The 18,260-nt window shown below is 43.2% G+C and overlaps 1 protein-coding gene across 1 annotated transcript; it reads right to left on the bottom strand.

Annotated features, from left to right (window-relative positions):
* Position 1: 1 nt before the first annotated feature.
* Positions 2-17,306, bottom strand: LOC117258783 (sodium- and chloride-dependent creatine transporter 1). The gene is made up of 14 exons (XM_033629915.2): positions 16,725-17,306; positions 15,121-15,423; positions 10,446-10,577; positions 9,964-10,294; positions 9,584-9,716; positions 8,249-8,383; positions 8,005-8,108; positions 4,304-4,428; positions 4,069-4,181; positions 3,136-3,276; positions 2,683-2,785; positions 2,493-2,593; positions 1,328-1,498; positions 2-1,096 (listed from the first exon to the last, which is right to left on the bottom strand). Exons 1-14 carry the CDS (start codon positions 16,753-16,755, stop codon positions 968-970), a joined length of 2,052 nt encoding a protein of 683 aa, XP_033485806.1. The 5' UTR covers positions 16,756-17,306; the 3' UTR covers positions 2-967.
* Between the last annotated feature and the right edge of the window lie 954 nt (positions 17,307-18,260).

The raw sequence follows: 18,260 nt of genomic DNA on the forward strand, positions 1-18,260 counted from the left end.
ATCCTTCTTTAGCTGGTCATTTATTGCTTCTTCCCAAAAAAATGGCATCAAGTCTCTTTCCCCTCCCCACATACCAGTCTCCTGCTCTTAAGTTTCTCTCCTTCTCTTAAGGTGGTATACCAATCATCATCCCCTCCAAATATTGTTAACACTGATTCACAGACCCTACAATACACTGGATACTTAAGTTAGTTCATAACACACAGCTGGAAGTGGTGATGCATTGTCTCTTTTAGATTCTTTTTTTGACAAATGGAAGTTGTTTTTGTACAGTTAATTGAATGAATACAGTGGGCGGAAAACAATGGCCAAAGACGATGTTACATGTAAATGAAGACACCACTGCCATGGTCCAACACACACTCCTTGTTGTCGACACATGCACACACACATACACACAGACACATGTACAGGTACACATTTTCAGGCATACATGCGCGCACACACACACACACACACACACACAGACTTAGACCATGGCATATCAACAGCAGATATGAGGCCTTTCTTTTTTAAAGTTTCATTAGAATCTTTTAATTTTTCTGCTCATTCAGCACAAAATGGCATGACGTGTTGGGACGGATGAGGCTGTTAAAAGCCTGATGGACAGGCACAGAAAGGGAAGATACCGCATCTACAGTCGACACATCACACTCACAGAACAAGACGGGACGGGACAGCACAAAGGCGGGGGAGCAGAAAAGAGAAGGGAGAGTCAGCGAGGTAGAGTCAGAAAGCAGAGCAGAGGGTGTATCAGCATATGATGACTGTATGGGTGTGTTTCAGTTCTTCTCCCATTTAATCTTTGGTCCATTTGTCCAGGGCTTTTCCATTGATTTAAAACTGTGGGGCGTGTAACCAATCTGCGCTTTTCTCTTACCAGGCTTGTGTGGTGTGCGTGTGTTTTGTGTAGTGTGTGCTGATGTCAAGGGTGACCTTGGCGCTGTGTTCTGTGGGGCGCAGCTCATCAGATGACACTTTCAAAGAGAAGTGTGCTCTTGGTTCCTGCAGGGGGCAGCAGCTTGGCTTCACTCTCCGGTGCCAGGTACTCCAGGTGATGTCGGCCCCAAACTGGGGTGGTTAGGTGCTGCCACCGCTACATGGAGAGACACACGGGCATACAGATAATGAACCATTTATTGTACAGATGCTTAAGTCCTCTCTAATGAAACCTCTCTAATGAGTAATGATGAAATCAGCAAACCAAATAACAGTCAGGAGGGGGGGGGGCAGTATCCAAGGAGACACATTTCTACTGATTACAAACAGAAACGCACACACAAGAGACTGTGTACGACCATGCATGCCTGCACCCAGCCATACTGACCTCCCGCAAAGATCCTTTGCAGCGCAGTAGTTTGTAGATAACTGTGAGAGGGATACAGAGCATGGAGGACAGGGCCAATGCCCAGCCAAGCGCTTCACCCCACAAGGGGTAAGTGTACACTGTGTTGTAGGTCAGGGGTTTGTAGTTCACCACATGGAACAGGAACACTGCCTATATGCACAAAAAAGACAGGCATTTACAAAGGTAAGACTTTAACATACTTTAACACTAAAACATACAGAGAGGCACTTAACACTATGGCTAGGACGATACGCCCGTCTCCCAACACTGTCACGAAACTAGGGTGCTGATTTGACATGTATTGTAATTTTTAAGTACTGCGATTGTACAAATAGTGTGATTTTTGTTTACTTTTTTAAAACTGGACCATGGGAAACAGATTAGTCATACACTTCTAGAGACTACTTATCATGAAGCATATTTCCATAACCAGTGCACATCACATGTCAGTCAGTTTTTCCTGTTAATATGTTTTACCACAAGGTGGTCACTGTGCAGGGCACTATTAATAATTATCTGGTACTTAAATTTTGCAGAGCTGGCAGTGAGAGCAAACAAATCTGTCCACTCTCTATTTTATTCAATTTACTTTTTTGGATTTGGCATCCATAGCTAACCAGCCACTGCTATCGAGGTTCAGCAACATTTGGATTCATAGAATGAATTTCCATAGACTTCTTTTCTCAAAGGCTCAAGGAGCCACTGGACAGGGGCTAAAGAGCCACATGTGGCTCCGGAGCCACAGGTTGCCTACCCCTGCTTTAGCTAGTTAGCACACCCCGCTGCCTCTCTCCCTGTTGACTACTTCACCGGGAGAATAGTGGACGGCAGCTCCGGACATTGACCTTCAGTTAACGACTGTAGCAACTTGAATTCATCCTGTGTAACAGCAGCAACAGAAAGTTTGCTGATCTGGCATCTGGCACTTTGGCTTTTCCGCTGAATTCAAGTTGCTACAGCTGCTAACTCAGTGTCTGTGTCCTTGGACCATACACCATCTTCTGTGAAACGGATATGACATGATGTTACTAAGCAGCACCTCTGCATTTGAATTATATTGATTTAAACATTAAAAAATCGTAAAATAACAAATAAAAAATCACAATAATAAAGGAGAAAGTGTTTTTTCCCCACCCCTACTTACCACACAGACAAAAGGTGTGATGTAGGACCAGCACCACTTCATGTAGGGTAAGGGCTGATAGCCGATCATACGAGCCACGTCATCCATGAAACGGTCTGCGCCTGACAGAAATGACATGAGGACATTGTGATAATGCATTGAATCTTGCGGTCTGCGTTGTCTGTATTGTAACTGTGCAGCACTGTCTCACCATAGACCCATGCAATCACCACACACTCCCAAAAGGCCTGCCACAGCAGAGTGATGCCACTGGCAGAGTAGTAGTCAAACAGCTGGAAGACATACATCCCACCCTGACAGAAACACAGAGAGAGCAGTCTGCATCAAGACCATCCTGTTAATACTTTATGTGTGACCTATTTTCAGCCTTGCCTCCAGTGTTTAGGCTTTCATCCCAGTTCTTTCCTGGCAATGGTTTCCTGTGTGTCTAATTAAGAATTAGGTACACAAGTCATGCATTTTAAAGGAACACTGAAATAATGTTCTGCTACAGTAGCAAAACAACCTCAAGCTCAGGTGAACTGGCCTTTCATCTTATTTCTGAAAAGCATAGTAACTGGGCTAGAGGTTTGTTGTGTTCGAAAATGAGAGCCTCAGGACTGAACTAAATAAGGACTAAAACTCAAAGAAGTCCTCGCTGTACCTCAGTGACCATGGACATGTCAATCAGGAAGCAGATGACGCAGCAGATGGCTGCTACCACCTCTCGCCGCAGGGAGCCCAGGGCAGATTTAGGCGGTAGCATGTCCATGATTCCTGTTATCAAACCCTCAACTCCTACAAACTGAAAAAATGAGCACAGAGATAATAGAGAGAATGAGAGACAGCCAGATACTGAGGGACACAAAGGTAAGGGAGTGAAGTTAAATCTGCTGGAACATGCTTCTAACTCAGTGAACATGTGTTGTGCACATATATCAGCATTGTTATCTTCTGATATAAAACATGCATGTAACTTTAATGTGTTCACTAAGTGACATTGTTGGATATATGCTACAAAAATATCCAGGTGAGAACCAGACACCCCTCCTCAGTCTCTCCATGCAAGAACGTTTACACGAATCTTTGCAAAAACACATTTCAAACTCCAGATCGAGTCGACAGGATAACAGCTGCGCCACTATTTTTGCATCATTTACTGGAAACATCTGCCTATGCATGGCTAATGTGGCTATGGCAAGACAAGGAGAGACGTGGATGGATGAAGAAATGAGGGAGAGAATGGAAAGTAAGAGTAAATGAATGGATGGGAAAGCAGACAGACGCTCTCTGTGTGAATCAGACAGACGCTCATTGACAAATCCCTGGGCTGTAAAACAATGGATGTAGGCACTGGCTCAGGCAGACACACAACAAACAGGCTGCTAAGAAATGCAATGCTAAAACTGGATGTGATGGGTGAGGACTGTCTGTGTCGCACTCATGTGAGAGGAAGTAAAAGAGAGAGGGAAAAAAATGTAGATTAGCTATCTTGTCTACATAGAGGGCAAAATATAGAAACAAGTCAAACCTTATAGTTCCTCTAAGCTGAATGCAATCCGTAAACAAACTCAAATGTGTCAGAAATCAGGATTACCTGGCTGTCCAGGCCCAGTATGAGCAACATAAAGAAGAAAAGTGCTGCCCAAAGCGGTGCCAGTGGCATCAGAGTCACAGCCTTGGGATAGGCTATAAAGGCAAGGCCCGGACCTGCACATTAAAAGACAGAGTCAGACGCATAAACTATCAAGGGCATATAACTCTTACTGTCATTACCTAGCTCACTGCGCTGGGTTTTAGGCAGCCAAATTGCAGCATATGTTTATTCTTACCACTCTCAGCTACCTTACTGATGTCCACGCCTTGCTCTGCAGCCATGAAGCCAAGCACAGAAAACACCACAAAGCCTGCAAAGAAACTGGTTCCACTGTTAATGATGGCCAGCAAGAATGCATCCCTGCAGAAAAATACAGAAGGAAAGAAAGAGGAAGGAAGAGAGAGAGTGAGAGAGAGAGGGGGGGGGGGGGCAGAACAGAGAGAATGACATTGTGAGAAAAAGATGTATTATAATATGCTGTAACATGAGGCTCACGTAAGCTACTCAAGACAAACAGCGGAAGGGCTGGGATGGTGCATAGGGGATCAATAGCAATTTCTCTGAAAGCTGCTGTTGTCTCTGTAGTTGGCAGGTAGAGAGCAGGCAATGGGTCTGCCAAGTCTGTCTCAAGGTCTGAGAGGGGAAAGAGTGAAAGAAAACCCCTTATGGACTTCTTGCTACATATAAATATAACTAACATTATAATAATAATGCTTGCATGTATAATTAAATTATGTTGGAGCTCTAATTCTAATATGAAGTCAAAAACACTACTGTTATCTGCTCCACATAGCAAGGAATGACCTTCTGTTTATCCTGACAAGTCATGTTTAGCTGGCAACACCGGCCAAGAATCCTCTCTGACACGAAGAATTTATAAACAACAGTTGCACCATAATAGTTCTTATGACACTGTAGCAGCTGTGTTGAGCAGCAACCTCCACTGAGTCAACAGTAGTCTATGAATCTGAAACTCAGAAGAATGCTTAGGAATGAGTGTGAGTGTTTGGGTTAAGACAGCAGCCCATATCAAGACCACAAGTATTAAACAAGATTAACAGTCAATAGCCACACTATTAACCCTATGACACTGTAATGCACTTTACACTTACTGTTTAACTTCACTACTGCTGGTGCAAAAATGCTACATATTGCCTAAGGGCTTGAGGATTTTACATAAATCAAAAGTTTATATCTACTGTACTGAGGGATTTCAGGACATTCCACACTCAGCTTGTCAGGCTCAGCTCTACACTGCCAGACCTGGCTCAGATTTCATCAGTATAAGGGTCAGGTTATAACCGAAGAGAAGCAGTTCTTAATGCGATGTGCTATCTTAACACGTTGGGAAGTGTTTATACCTGATCTAAACGACCACACATAAAGTTTGAATGAAAAGCGGGAAAACATAGAGAGAGGGGAGATGCGATATTCTTAGACAGTCTCTTCGGGAGGGCCTTCATAGCATTGCTCTTGGTTGTTCACATGAAAAGTGAGAGGTACAGAAAGAAGTTTAATTCCTCTGCACAGCTGTGAATGCGTCAGTTTTGAAAAATTACAGAAATGACCTGACACAGACCTCCCCTAATCTGATGATGTGTGGAGAGGGGGTTTCTGATGCTCCACAACTGAAAAATGAAGCCAACAGGGAAGTGCCAAAAACTGCAGTTCCTAGAGTGGCCACTTAAGGTTTCCTCAAAAAGTTATTTAATCCCCATAGACCCTCATGTTAAAATGCCCAACATAAGCAGAAATAAGCCTGGTACAAACATCTTTTAAAAAAGATTTACCTGTTTAAATATTAGTAAGGTTTAAAGTGAAGCATTTACGGGCGCAACCACTTTGAGTGACAGGTGGATGCCATCCAGGGACAAGTCCCTACCATGGGGACACCTTTGGTTAGGTAACACAATCATGGCGTAACCGCAGAATCACAGACTAGCCGTAGCTGTCGCTATTTCAGTGTGTTTTCAGTTCAAGAAAATTAATTATGGTCGCCTAAAAAAGTTATGTTTGATGTCTGGTTATATAAACGACCCTCTAAGGTGTCAGTACTTTTTGATAAGGTTTTAAAGCCTGTCTTTTGCTTGTGTAAATAAGCATTGACATTATCACAGTTAACCATAGTTGTTTATGCACCGTGCTAACTAAGCTACTAGCTAGTTATGGTTAGCACCACCGTCTCATCCAAAAATGGTCACTTCTGGCTCCAAAAATCCAAGATGGCGACAGCTAAAATGCCAAACTCGAGACTTCAACATGGGCGACGGGCGTTATTTTGTACAGTCATTGCTACTGAGCGAGTACACTGGCCCCTTTAGGTGAAATTCTGCCTCTGGTTTCTTTAGCTCACCTGAATGCTAACATTAGTGTGCTTCATTATGTAAATATTACCAATTGTGTCAACAACTATTGGATGTTATTGTTCTGATGTTTACTATGTAACATTTAACACTCTGGCATGCAACAGTAACTTGTAAAGTTTAGCATGTAATGCCAACTTAAACACTGGCTAATGTTAGCACATTAGCATAAGTCATGTGAGGACTGCTAACGTATCAAAATTTATGGCAATCTGTCCGGTAGTTAAAAATACTACTCTGGACCAGAGTCTTGAACCACCAGATGGACAGACTGACACTGTGATCCATACAGCTGCAACACTAATATGACTGAAAGAGAAAGGCAAGCTATGTGGTTTGGAAGGAAGTAAACAAGAAAACATTTAGTCCCGGGCCAGGCCCTAAATGTACTATACTGTACATCAGCATCTGCAGGCAGTTTATTTACACATCTCCCCTGCTATTCCTGGACTACTCCGAGTGTGTGTGAGAAACAGAGCAGAGCTAACATACCTCAGTATCTAAACTCATCTTTCAACTTCCAATTAAGGTCAAGGCAGAGAAGTCAGATGGCAGGATATTTATGAGGCTCCTCCTATTATGGACATTCCAAATATGCAAAAAAAAAAAAAAAAACATATATCCCTCATGTTTAGAGCCTTTCTATATTCAGTGCTTAAAGACACTGCTTTGATTCTTCCTGGCAACCTATTTGCTTTTGTTTTGATCAGGGAGGGGAATCATTTTATATCTGAAATGTGAGTGTTGTGCTGGGAAGTCTGTGGGCCTCATCATTCCTGGCACACTCAGTATATAAGGGTTGTACTGAGTGTCAGTTTCTTACATGTACAGCTTCTGCTGAGGTTTTTGGAAGAAGCTTTGAATGTCTGTTGTCATATGTATTAACATCATCATCCTAAAAATAGTTTTTTTTTACATATTAGATCAACTTTCTTTTGAATAAATGTAATCTAAGGCGCTGTTAGACTGCTGCTAGACTGTAGCACCAGTGCATGCCTCCTTCTGTGTGTGGCAGGAGCAAACAATTTTTTGACCTCAGTAAAAATGTTGCTTTTAAAAGGATAAATGCCAACAAGTATGGACTGAAACAGAGTATTTCATTAGATGAAATCATGTGAATTTTTCAATACATTTTGACTTTTGGACTTGACAAGGCTCTGGAGTTGATGGAAATGTTTGAATCACACTAGTCAGAAACAATCCTATGCAGAATTTAAATGACAACATTATGAAATTAACCTTCAATGCTTTTAACTATTCAGTGAAGCCCTCAATTATATTGGTTGGCCTGTTGGTAATTATGAAAGTGGGGTGTTTTTGGAGAACAGGAACTGATCTTGTGGTACTTCATGTGATTGTTTGTAAAGACTGAAGTTACTTTCTTTCTGCCAGAGTGTCTTTAGTGAAAGAAATCTGGTGGAAATACTGTTGTTTTTTTTCTTAGTTTGTTTGATACTAGTACTTAAGACTGAAATCCTATGCAGCAGTGTGCATGAGTTGTGCTGATGTTGTGTTGCTGTTGGCCTCCTTCCAGTGACGGTGGTGTCTGATCTTATGTTGCGTATAAACTCACTGGTAACAGTTGTTATGGAAGCGGTTGTAGCTGCCTAGCGCAGTCAGGGCGCCCAGTCCGATGGCATAGGAGAAGAAAATCTGGGTGCCTGCGTCAATCCACACCTATCACAAACAGAATAGCCTGAGTGATGCTTCACAATCTGTTGACTGCGTTTCTTAGTTGTTGACATACAATATTTTGTATGTCAATTAAAGACAAGTGTACAGGGATGCCCAAATGCAAGCTCACGCAAAAGTTATACCTGTGCTTCTCCAAGTTTGGACCAGTCTGGTTTCAGGTAGTAAACAATCCCATCCAAAGCTCCAGGTAGAGTGACTCCATGGGCCAAAAGAACGACCAGAACCAGGTAGGGGAACAGAGCTGTGAAGTAAACAACCTAGAGAAAGACGAAAAAGGAGAAATGTGAAGTACACTTTTAGATACTGTGGGATCAATTTGTAAAGTATATTTGGGGGGTGGGGAGGTGAAGTTTGAGTGCAATGCATTAAAACTTGAATTAAGTGAAAGTAAAAAACACCACAGTAAACCCTTAACACATTTAAACTCCTCACATTACATGAAGTAAGTAAATAAAAAGATGCAGTTATATGATGAATTTAACAAGCTAGTTGGAAAAGTTTAGTGCTTATCAACATGATTTATCAGCTATGGTCAAATGTTTCAGTGTAACTGCACCTAAGTATGTTTTTTATCACTTTGATTAAGCAATTACCTGCTTTGCAAATACTCAAGTCTTAAGTAGATGCCCATTAGGTCCTTCCTGTAGTGGATGTGTAATGGGCCCTGTCATGTTACTTTGAAGAAAAGGTAGCCTGTAAATGGAAAGCCAGACAATTTGTAAACCTCCTGCAATAGCAGGGGTTTTTGGCAGCCCTTTTCAGAAGGTAGTCTTTGTCAAGTTATGCTGAGAAAGCTGCCCCCCTGCTACCTAGCAGAAGCATCAAATCCCAGCTAAATCAGTATGGTAAGCGCAAAGTAGTGAGAAAGCACATATTTGCCTTGATCTAGGGCGAACATGGGCAGAAAAGCCCCTTTCCAGCTCTCAGACAACTACATGGTGGAAAGTTACTAATCGGCTTACAGCTGGCTGGCTGGCTGGCTGACTCAATCTCCTTCATTATTTTCTCCCTCGCTCTATGAGCTTGGGCTACTCTGGAGACACAAGTATGCAAACACAGACATCTCCATATGCTACAAAATAAAGATGCATTCATTATTCTAGTGTATCAGAGCACACACAGTTAAAAAGACTGGGGAGTGGAGCATCTTTTCTATACTGTCAAATGAAGGTCATTCTGAACAATGTATATGTAGAGCACAGGGAAGGAGAGATATATAGAAGATTAAAGCCTGACTTGAACATTAAACTGCACCTGTACATACATACACGTGATAGAACAGGAAAAAAAGTGTCTAGACACTGATCCTCTGACTATATTAAAGCTGATTTCGGGTCAAAGGGCAGAATGCTGCAATTATTTAAATCTCTGCATGAAGCCATGCAAGTATCAGTCTGTACTCAATAACCCCTGACAGTGACATGTAACATTAATTGTACAGCCAGAAATGACTTTACCTTGCCAGTCGATTTAACTCCTTTCCACATGCAGAAGTAAACAATGACCCAGGTGACAATGAGACACAGCACCATCTCATAGCTGATGTCACCAGGCTCATGCAGCCCTCCAGACAGACGGAGCACCTTACGCCTAGGAGGAAGAACACAAAAGTGATTCACAGACCAAGTAAAAAGGTGAACAATGTCAATAAGGTAACTGCAAGTTGAAATACATTTTGTCAATTAAGACCAAGACGTAAAAACTTGATCAGAATAAATGTCTGCATGACTGGAACCTTTGGATCCATAGCACACGACACATTGTTAAGACCCCAAACAGTCAGAGATAACTCCTGCTCAACTCCTCCATTACAATACCCAAACAAGGTGAAACATACTCCCAGAACTCGATGACTGGGGAACGCAGGCCTTCAGTGCTCTCTGAGCAGCTTCCGTTGAGGAGTAGCTGGGCTGAAGATAGGTTCAACGGGGACGTGGAGGAGAGGAGGTTGGCAGAAGATGATGGCAGAGCCGGCTGGGTAGCACTGCGGTTGTGGCAGGTGCGGCGGAAGTCCTGTGTACAGTTGGGGGTGTTCCAGGGGTGTCCGCAGGTGGCCCAGGGCAGCTGTTTGGTGAAGGAGTGGAAGAGAAAGTAGAGGCCCCACACAAGAATCATGATGTAGTAGGTGTTACAGAAGAACACTATCACCATAGAAGCCAAGCCCAGACCTGACCGAAAGGGAGAGAGGAAGGCAGAGGAGGTGTGTTGGGATGCGATTTAAAAATAAAAGGTAATGCACAGCATTAAAATACCTTCTTCAGAGAAATATTGTCGTGCTCTTGGTGTGTCGGACACTCTAACAAACGCAGAGATAGGTACCTTTGAAGAGGGGTGCGATGTTCCAGGCAGAGACCCCTCCCTGCTTCATGAACTGTCCCAGTGCAATCTCCAGGAAGAAGACTGGGATGCCTCCGATGAACACAATCAGCAGGTAGGGGATCAAGAAAACCCCTGCAACACACATATTTATCACAAGGTCACATTTATCACATGGTATCTGAAGTGAGGAGCCTTTCATATCAAGGACCTGGCCCTGGATCTGAGCACAACTGACCCCAAATTTTAGCATTTTATCTTATCTTTTCATGTTTGTAATTGTTCCTACCAGTTTTATATTGCTATATATTTGTATGTCTTTCTTTTATCTTGCACAGCACTTTGGTCAGCTGCGGTTGTTTTTAAATGTGCTATATAAATAAACTAAATAAACTGTGTACTGTGTACCGTACCCGGGCATGGACCATCGATCTGTACCAAGGTCCACCTGAAAAGTTTGTCTCAAGTACTTCAATACACTTCATATCAAGGATTTGGACTTGTTAAGATTTTATCGATACAGATGGCATTATAAACTCTGCTTATCGCTCCAATTCTTTCTCAATTTCCTTATTGTTTACTGAGCAATTTTCTGTGTGTAAAAACAAAACAAAAGTAGGCCAACACAAGCTGCCAGCGTCAAAACAACTGTTTTACTGTCTCTGAGTCTGCAAACTGTGTAAAATGATATACAGCATTTGTATTTTCTCAGTCTGTCTGCTAAATATGCCTGCATCACACTACTGCTATTATAGGATATTTATCTTGGCATTCCTGAAATTAAAGTCCATGTTGTGTGGAAAATGCTTTGCTGGTGTTTCCACTCTTTCTTAAAATGATCATTTTACAGATATTAGAAGCAGCACTGTCATTATCTTTCTCTGTGAAACGAAGCCACGCTCTGGATTGTTTCGTCCTGTCCGCCACGACTCCTTCTCGATGCAAATTTCCAGCAGCGCAGATGCACGAGTTTGACGTTATTGTATTACAACGGGCAACATTGACAAAAGCAATTGCTCAGCTTGAAGGCGTAAGATTCCAATGGATCAGACAATCTGGACACTAGTGTTAATATTACTAACTAATAAATGAGTCTGAGCAGTGTGGAAGTGGAGAGGGCATGGTAAAAATCAATTGTTCCTAATATAAAATACACTGTAACAGACAGGTAAGAACACTGGCTCATACTGGGAAATACTTCCTACTGATTAGCTGGACATTCAGTACGATGCAGTTACCTCCACTCCAAAGTAAAGCACTGGCAAGGTTTGGATATCGACAGTACTGAGTGGTTTCTCCCCCTGTTATTAATGTAATGTAATTATACCATCAATATTACATTAAACTATTCATATTAAAATCAATGCTGAGTTTGTTGTTAAACATTTCAAGTATTAAGTGAGTAAAAAGCATTAAGTATGTCCTGCTCCTGGAGGACAAGGTACATTAGCGACACTTTTACAGCAGAAAATCGTAGGTAAAAGTCACGTTTAAAGTTTTTAAGGACACAAGCAGCACAAACACTGGCATACAGATCAAGCACTCGACACAACAAGGAGCAGCAGAGAGGGGGAAGAAGCAATAAAGGGCAAAAGTGCGAAAGCCAGGAAGGAGGACAGACAAGGTCACAGATAAGCGATGCATAGGAGGTGTATGTGGGAGATTACTGCATGGTCTCACATTCCACAAGTGTGCTGACAGTTCCAGTCAGGACTGTCCTTGAATGTGAAAGCTGCATGGTACACGAAGGACTCTCAAATGGAGACGGGAAAAAGACAATAGGCTCCGGCGGGAGTTATTCGACATCTAGGACTTGCTTCATTTTGATTAGTAGTAGTTGGCCCAGGGCAATTGGTTTGCACTCAGTGTTCTCTATAAATAATCTACCTCTAATGGATTCTCATACTGTAGCAGGAGCTCGCTGTGATCAGGAATGCACAGCAGAAAACCATATGAAAAAAGGCGGCGGAAGATATTTAACACATTAAATCCAGTCGCAACAATTAGGTCTGAATGATAATAGAGCTGGGTGACGCCACCACAGTGCGCAGATGGGAAGGAGTCACATGACCAGCTATGACGCAGAGCAGAGAGAGGCTCAGAAGAAAGGAGGGAAAGATGGATATATCACAGGACAGGGAGGCAGAAAAACTGGGACAACGCTGTGGTAGAGAAGGTTCAGCTAATACAAAAATGACACACTGAGGCATCGACCTGGTCGGCTCCGCAACAGTGCTATTGATTGACAATTTGTGCCTCATTCAGTCCATCGTTCTTTATGTCATTCTCTGAGAGTAGGACTGCAGCCATATAAGGAAACATTCATGACTGTGAGTCTAAGACAGAAAGGGGTGGGAGAGCGAGACACAGAGAGAGATAGAGAGGGAAAGGCTGAGAGATCCAATAGGAGGCGTGAATGGAATGACTAGAGGAAATACTTGTGCTGACAAACCCCTAACATATTGGCCAAATCATCGAGGAACCGCATCCTCAATAGGCTTAAGTAAATCCTTTCCTAATCATTACTGACCAGACATATCAGGAGTAGCAGCTCAGTCATGAATAAATAAATAAATGAATGAATGAGATTAATGCCCTGCATTTACACTACATCCAATGTCTCCAATGGAGTGTGTCCAGGTCAGACGAAGAGCCCCAGCGCTTATCTGATAGAGTTGTTGTGTTACAAGGTGTACCCTGGGTCAGTCAAAGCTGTAAAACGGAGGGTTGGGCAATATATTGATATTGTTTTGATATCATAATATAAGACTTGATATCTTATTAGGCTGCTCTAGCTGTTTTATTACTTGCCTTTATTCACAGTCATTATAGCCACATTACTGATGAGTATTTATAAAGATATCATTGTGTAAATACTTTGTAGGAGAACCAAGAGTCAACCCTGCAATATTGTCCCAAGGTATTTGGTCATACATATCATAATATTTGATTTTCTCCATATCGCCCAGCCTTAGTTAAGTGAAGTACTGAAGCGGATGTGGCTGTGCTGACGTTAGCGGGAAGAAATGACGGGCACGGTCACAGGACGGTTATTGTGTGACACATCCATATGCCTCCTTATCAGAAGGAGAGTGGGAGAGAGCACCTTTGTATGCTACATGAGTGCTGGGCACGAACACAGGGGGTGGACTGTGTGAGGCAGGCCATTGTTATATGATACCAGAAGGTGGGTATCAGAGCCGCAGGTCACAAGATACACACACATAAGTGAGAGGGAGGGTTGGACTAATACACACACACACACACACACACACACACACACACACACACACAGCCGCATACTAAGTTTCATTTTAACGGATCACCTCATAAAATAACAGAAAAGTGGGCAGGGCAGAGATAAGAGAAGTCAAGGCCAAAAGCTGCAGTCAGGGCACGTTACCAGTGGACAAGTTGGCACAGTTATAAAAGGAAGGGATGTGGCAAAACGCACACTACAACACACACAACCTTATATGTCAGTGAGAGAACAGCAGGAACACTGTAAAGCAATTTGTACTAAGTCTGCCTGTTAGGCCAGTGGTGGCTGTAATATATCATGTGAAACCACGTGGGTGGGAATGGCTTTTCAGCTACGTGCTCACAGCCACGCAGGCCTGGCTTTTGCTGCCTGTTACTTCTATTTCACCTTCACTGTTGCCCTATAAACTGTCAGGAGCATCTGAGGTTATCTAAACTGTTACAAATGGACTTGAATAAAATCACATGATCATGAAAGAGGGAAACTTTTGTACATCTAGATTTTCTTTTCCAAAATGCTTACTGTATCATAATAGCTAGAAGACTATCTCTGAAACATTTTTTAAATGTTTTATTACATTGCAAGAGTGCTGGAGGAAAAAGGATTTTTTTGTGGAATTTAGCTCAGCATTCAACAATCACCTGAAACAAGCACTTGTCTAAGTCCCACCCTCTTATATCCCGTTTCCAACCAAATTAGCTCTGGTTCTTGAATCGGTCCCGTTCACAATTATTGGGACATTAGTGCTATCTACCAAAACAGCCCACGTTTTCACCAGTTTTGAGCAGAACTATTGTAATCAAGGATGCAGGTTAATTGATTACAAATTTATTTTTTGGTTGAAATGCTTCAAACAGTTCAAAATTAGGTGCATGAAAAGCAACTGAACCTGTTCTATGTTGATGAAAAAGGGGTGTTAATGGAACGTGGCCTTCCTCACCAACAGACCCCAGATTGTTGGGATTGGCACAGGCTTCCACAATAAAACACCTCATTCAGGTGTCCCTCAGGGCTCTGTGCTCAGCCCCCTTTTTTTTTTGATCACCCTGCAAAGCCATGACTGCATCTCACTGAAAGCGAATAATAAAGTTTGCAGACAACACCTCCATTGTTGGCCAGATTGCAAGCAATGATGATGAATCATACTGGGAAGAGGTCATGAACCTTTCAGAGTGGTGTACTATACGAAGCGTTTGAGGAGCTCATGCACAAAAGAACTGTGATACAAGATGAACTCAATATTTAATATGATGTACTCTGTGGTCTTTGTTTGCATATTAGTATTTTATAGTCATCTGTAGTTTTGGAGTAAGTCATTCGTAAGTAAATAAATTGGCCTTAAAGATTTTTAAGTGAAACTCCTGTAACAGCATTGATTTGCATGTTTGCATACCACAGACATCTACATTAACTCACCTCCTCCGTTCTTGTAGCAAAGGTAGGGGAACCGCCACACGTTGCCCAAGCCGACAGCAAAACCCACGCAGGACATGATGAAGTCCATCTGTCTGGTCCAAGTTTCCCTCTCCACCACTGGTACCGCTACAGCCCCATTTCCAGTCCCAGCAGCAGCCCCGTCCTGGGTCTGCGGCGGGCCAGCCCCTCCACCCTCACCACACCCTGGGCCAGCTCCAGGCACAGGCACCAGGGGGCGAGCTGACCCCCCACCCTCCTCCTCGGACAGGGTCCCTGCCTCCAATTGGGGGAGACTGATTTCACCTGGACAGGAAAGAGAAGTGCGAGGGTCAGGTGCGAACAAAAAGTAGACGAGGGATAGGAGGAGGACAAACAGATGCAGACAGGTCTGAGTAGCACTAATACAACATCCCCATTCTTATCAAATATATACACACTGACAACCTTACATCACACGTCAGCAACGGAGACGGATGAACCACAGTCTCTTGGAGCAGACTTGCAGTGAATGAAAGAGAGAGACTGCTCATCTTCCATTCACTGCAACAAAGCGCCAGTACATGACCAGTACAGTACCTTAGGCAATTATTACACATCTCCACTAAGCCATAACAGGGCTGAATTACATCTTACCATTTTTATTGTGGTGTTAACTGCCCTCACAGAATTAGTATACGGGCAAAAATCGTGTTGCACTTGTATTGTCATCACTAAGCCCTCCCCCGATGTTCATGTCTTACAGACAGGGTGATTAGTGTGCTGCGGTACAACACAGCAGAGAGCCGGCTCAAGGTATAGCTCCTCTGTCACTTGCAAAGCTTTCATTTTCTCTTTCCCCCATGCACACACACCACAGATTGAACAAATGCACGCAGACACGCAACCACAAATAAAAGCAACGTGTCGCTTCATTAATGCCATTCCACGATATCAGCGTCAGCCTCTATCTGTGTGTGTGTGTGTGTGTGTGCTGGATGCAAAGCAAGGCAGCTGAATCCAGATCAGAGCAGTTTGAGGGGGTGTGTGAACAGAGGAGGGGGAAAGAGTGAGGAAGGTATGGGATGTCAGCATCCATACAGCAAGTTCACAAAAGAAGGTTTTAAGATAATGTGTGTGAGGAGTAGTTGCACACAGTGTGGCATAATTTTAAGTAAATGGAAAAAAAATAAATTGTTAGGGTTAAGGCAATAAAAAAAGATACTGTCCTTGGATGCAAATGTTAAAAATATAACCCTTAATACTCACCTCTAGACTGATTTGTGCACGAGTCACCCAATTTTACTAACTGATGATGCTCTCATGATAATGACGTACAACTAGACAATGATTGGTTTGAGGATCTTCTGTGTTAACACCTATGCAGCACCATATTTAGCTTCAAATGGACTTGCAGTTGAGTCAGCTCTGGTGTGATGTGTATATTGAGATATCCTTAAGTGTTTGCATACTGTGGTGAGGCCTGAGGCAGGTTAAACACAGGTCTGCTCTCACCCACAAAGAATAATGTCAAAGCAGTGTGTGAGGCAGGCATGTCCTAATTCATCAGCATGTGGTTATGTGTTAGCTAGTGGCTGTAAATACTGAGGTCACACAGTGATACTCACCTTGGCTATTCTCTTCCAACTCTGGTGACATGTTGTTGGCACAAAAATAAAGGTGTTTCTGTCAAACAGCCAAGCTGGCTGATGGTTTAGCCAGGGGGCTGCTGAAGTTTGATGTATGTGCCCGGCTAACAAGACACCCGGCGGGCTCAGAGAGGCAGGCACAGAGATGTAGCCTCGGTATGCAGTGCTCCAGTTGTCTCTTTGAATTTCTGAGTTTATTTCGCCTTCTCGAAATTGGAAAAAAATCGCAGTTTTTGTCAGTATAACACGTTGGAAACCCTCAGCTCAGCCAAGAGATGGAAATTGTCACAAAGCGCCGCGGTCAGTTGAGCCGTTGACAAAGGAGATTCAAAAGCAGTCGACGAAGCACTTGAAGGTAAGCCTGAAGAATCTCATGGATAACGGTTAGATGAAAATGATACTGCGCCTTTGGGGGAAGATTTTCTGGTTTGAACAGTCCAGTCAGGAGTCCATGAACCTGTACATGATGCAGCGGTTCGACGGACGGGGAATGCGAGCTGCTCCACGGTCAGTTAGCCGTGACGGACGCTCCCCCCGCCTCCTCCCGCCGCCGGCTGACGTGATTGGCTGGAGCCTGCACAGTGCGGTGCGCACAGCATCAGCAGCGCTCAGTCAAAACGACAGGAGTCACAAGGATGGGTTTATTACACCGCATACGTCCTTGACCTGGAATCACACAAATAACTGCAGATAAATGGCCTGAAAGCGCTGTCTGCTCTGCTTATCTGCTCTTTATCTCGTGACAGTGGGGAGTGAGTGGACGGTTCAAAACCTGGGGTGTAGGGAGCCCCTGGTACACCACGGGGATCCAGCTTGCCCCCAACAGTGGCGCACCCAGATTTTCTTTTTATAGGGGTGGCCAGATGGGGCCACTGAAAGTCTTGGGTTGGCATGCCAAGACCAAAACTGAATTTCAGAATTCTGTTAAGCTGTTGAAGTGGCCCTGTCGCCATAGCTCTTCAATCAGTATAGCTAGTTAAATATGACCCTGTCTACATGTCTAAAGTTATTTTTGTCAACGAGTATTTTCGTCAGTGTTTTAAAGCAGCACTTACCTTTCTGGAAATTTTACACTTTTCTTTGTTTAGGTTAAAATGCTATTAATAAGCTGATGGCACACTAAAATTTAAGTGAATTCCACCAGAGATAAAAAAAACCCCCTCATAATTGTACCATTCTCATATGGTTCTAAGAAAACTCCGAATGCAATGATCACTCGAGCACCCTGTCTATCTTCCCCATGTGGAGGCCTCCGACTGACATAACCACTCGCGTAACATCTCAGGGATCCAGGTGGCCCCCAACAGTGGCGCACCCAGATTCTCTTTTTATAGGGGTGGTTAGATGGGACACTGAAAATCTTGGGGTGGCACACCAAGACCAAAACTGAATTTCAGAATTCTATTAAGCTGTTGAAGTAGGCCTATCACTATAGCTCTTCAATCAGGATAGCTAGTTAAAATATATGACCCTGTCAACAGGAATTTTTTTCAGCGTTTGGGCACTAAAACTGAG

This window comes from Epinephelus lanceolatus, chromosome 8, assembly GCF_041903045.1.
Source record: "Epinephelus lanceolatus isolate andai-2023 chromosome 8, ASM4190304v1, whole genome shotgun sequence".
NCBI classification, from domain to species: domain Eukaryota; kingdom Metazoa; phylum Chordata; class Actinopteri; order Perciformes; family Serranidae; genus Epinephelus; species Epinephelus lanceolatus.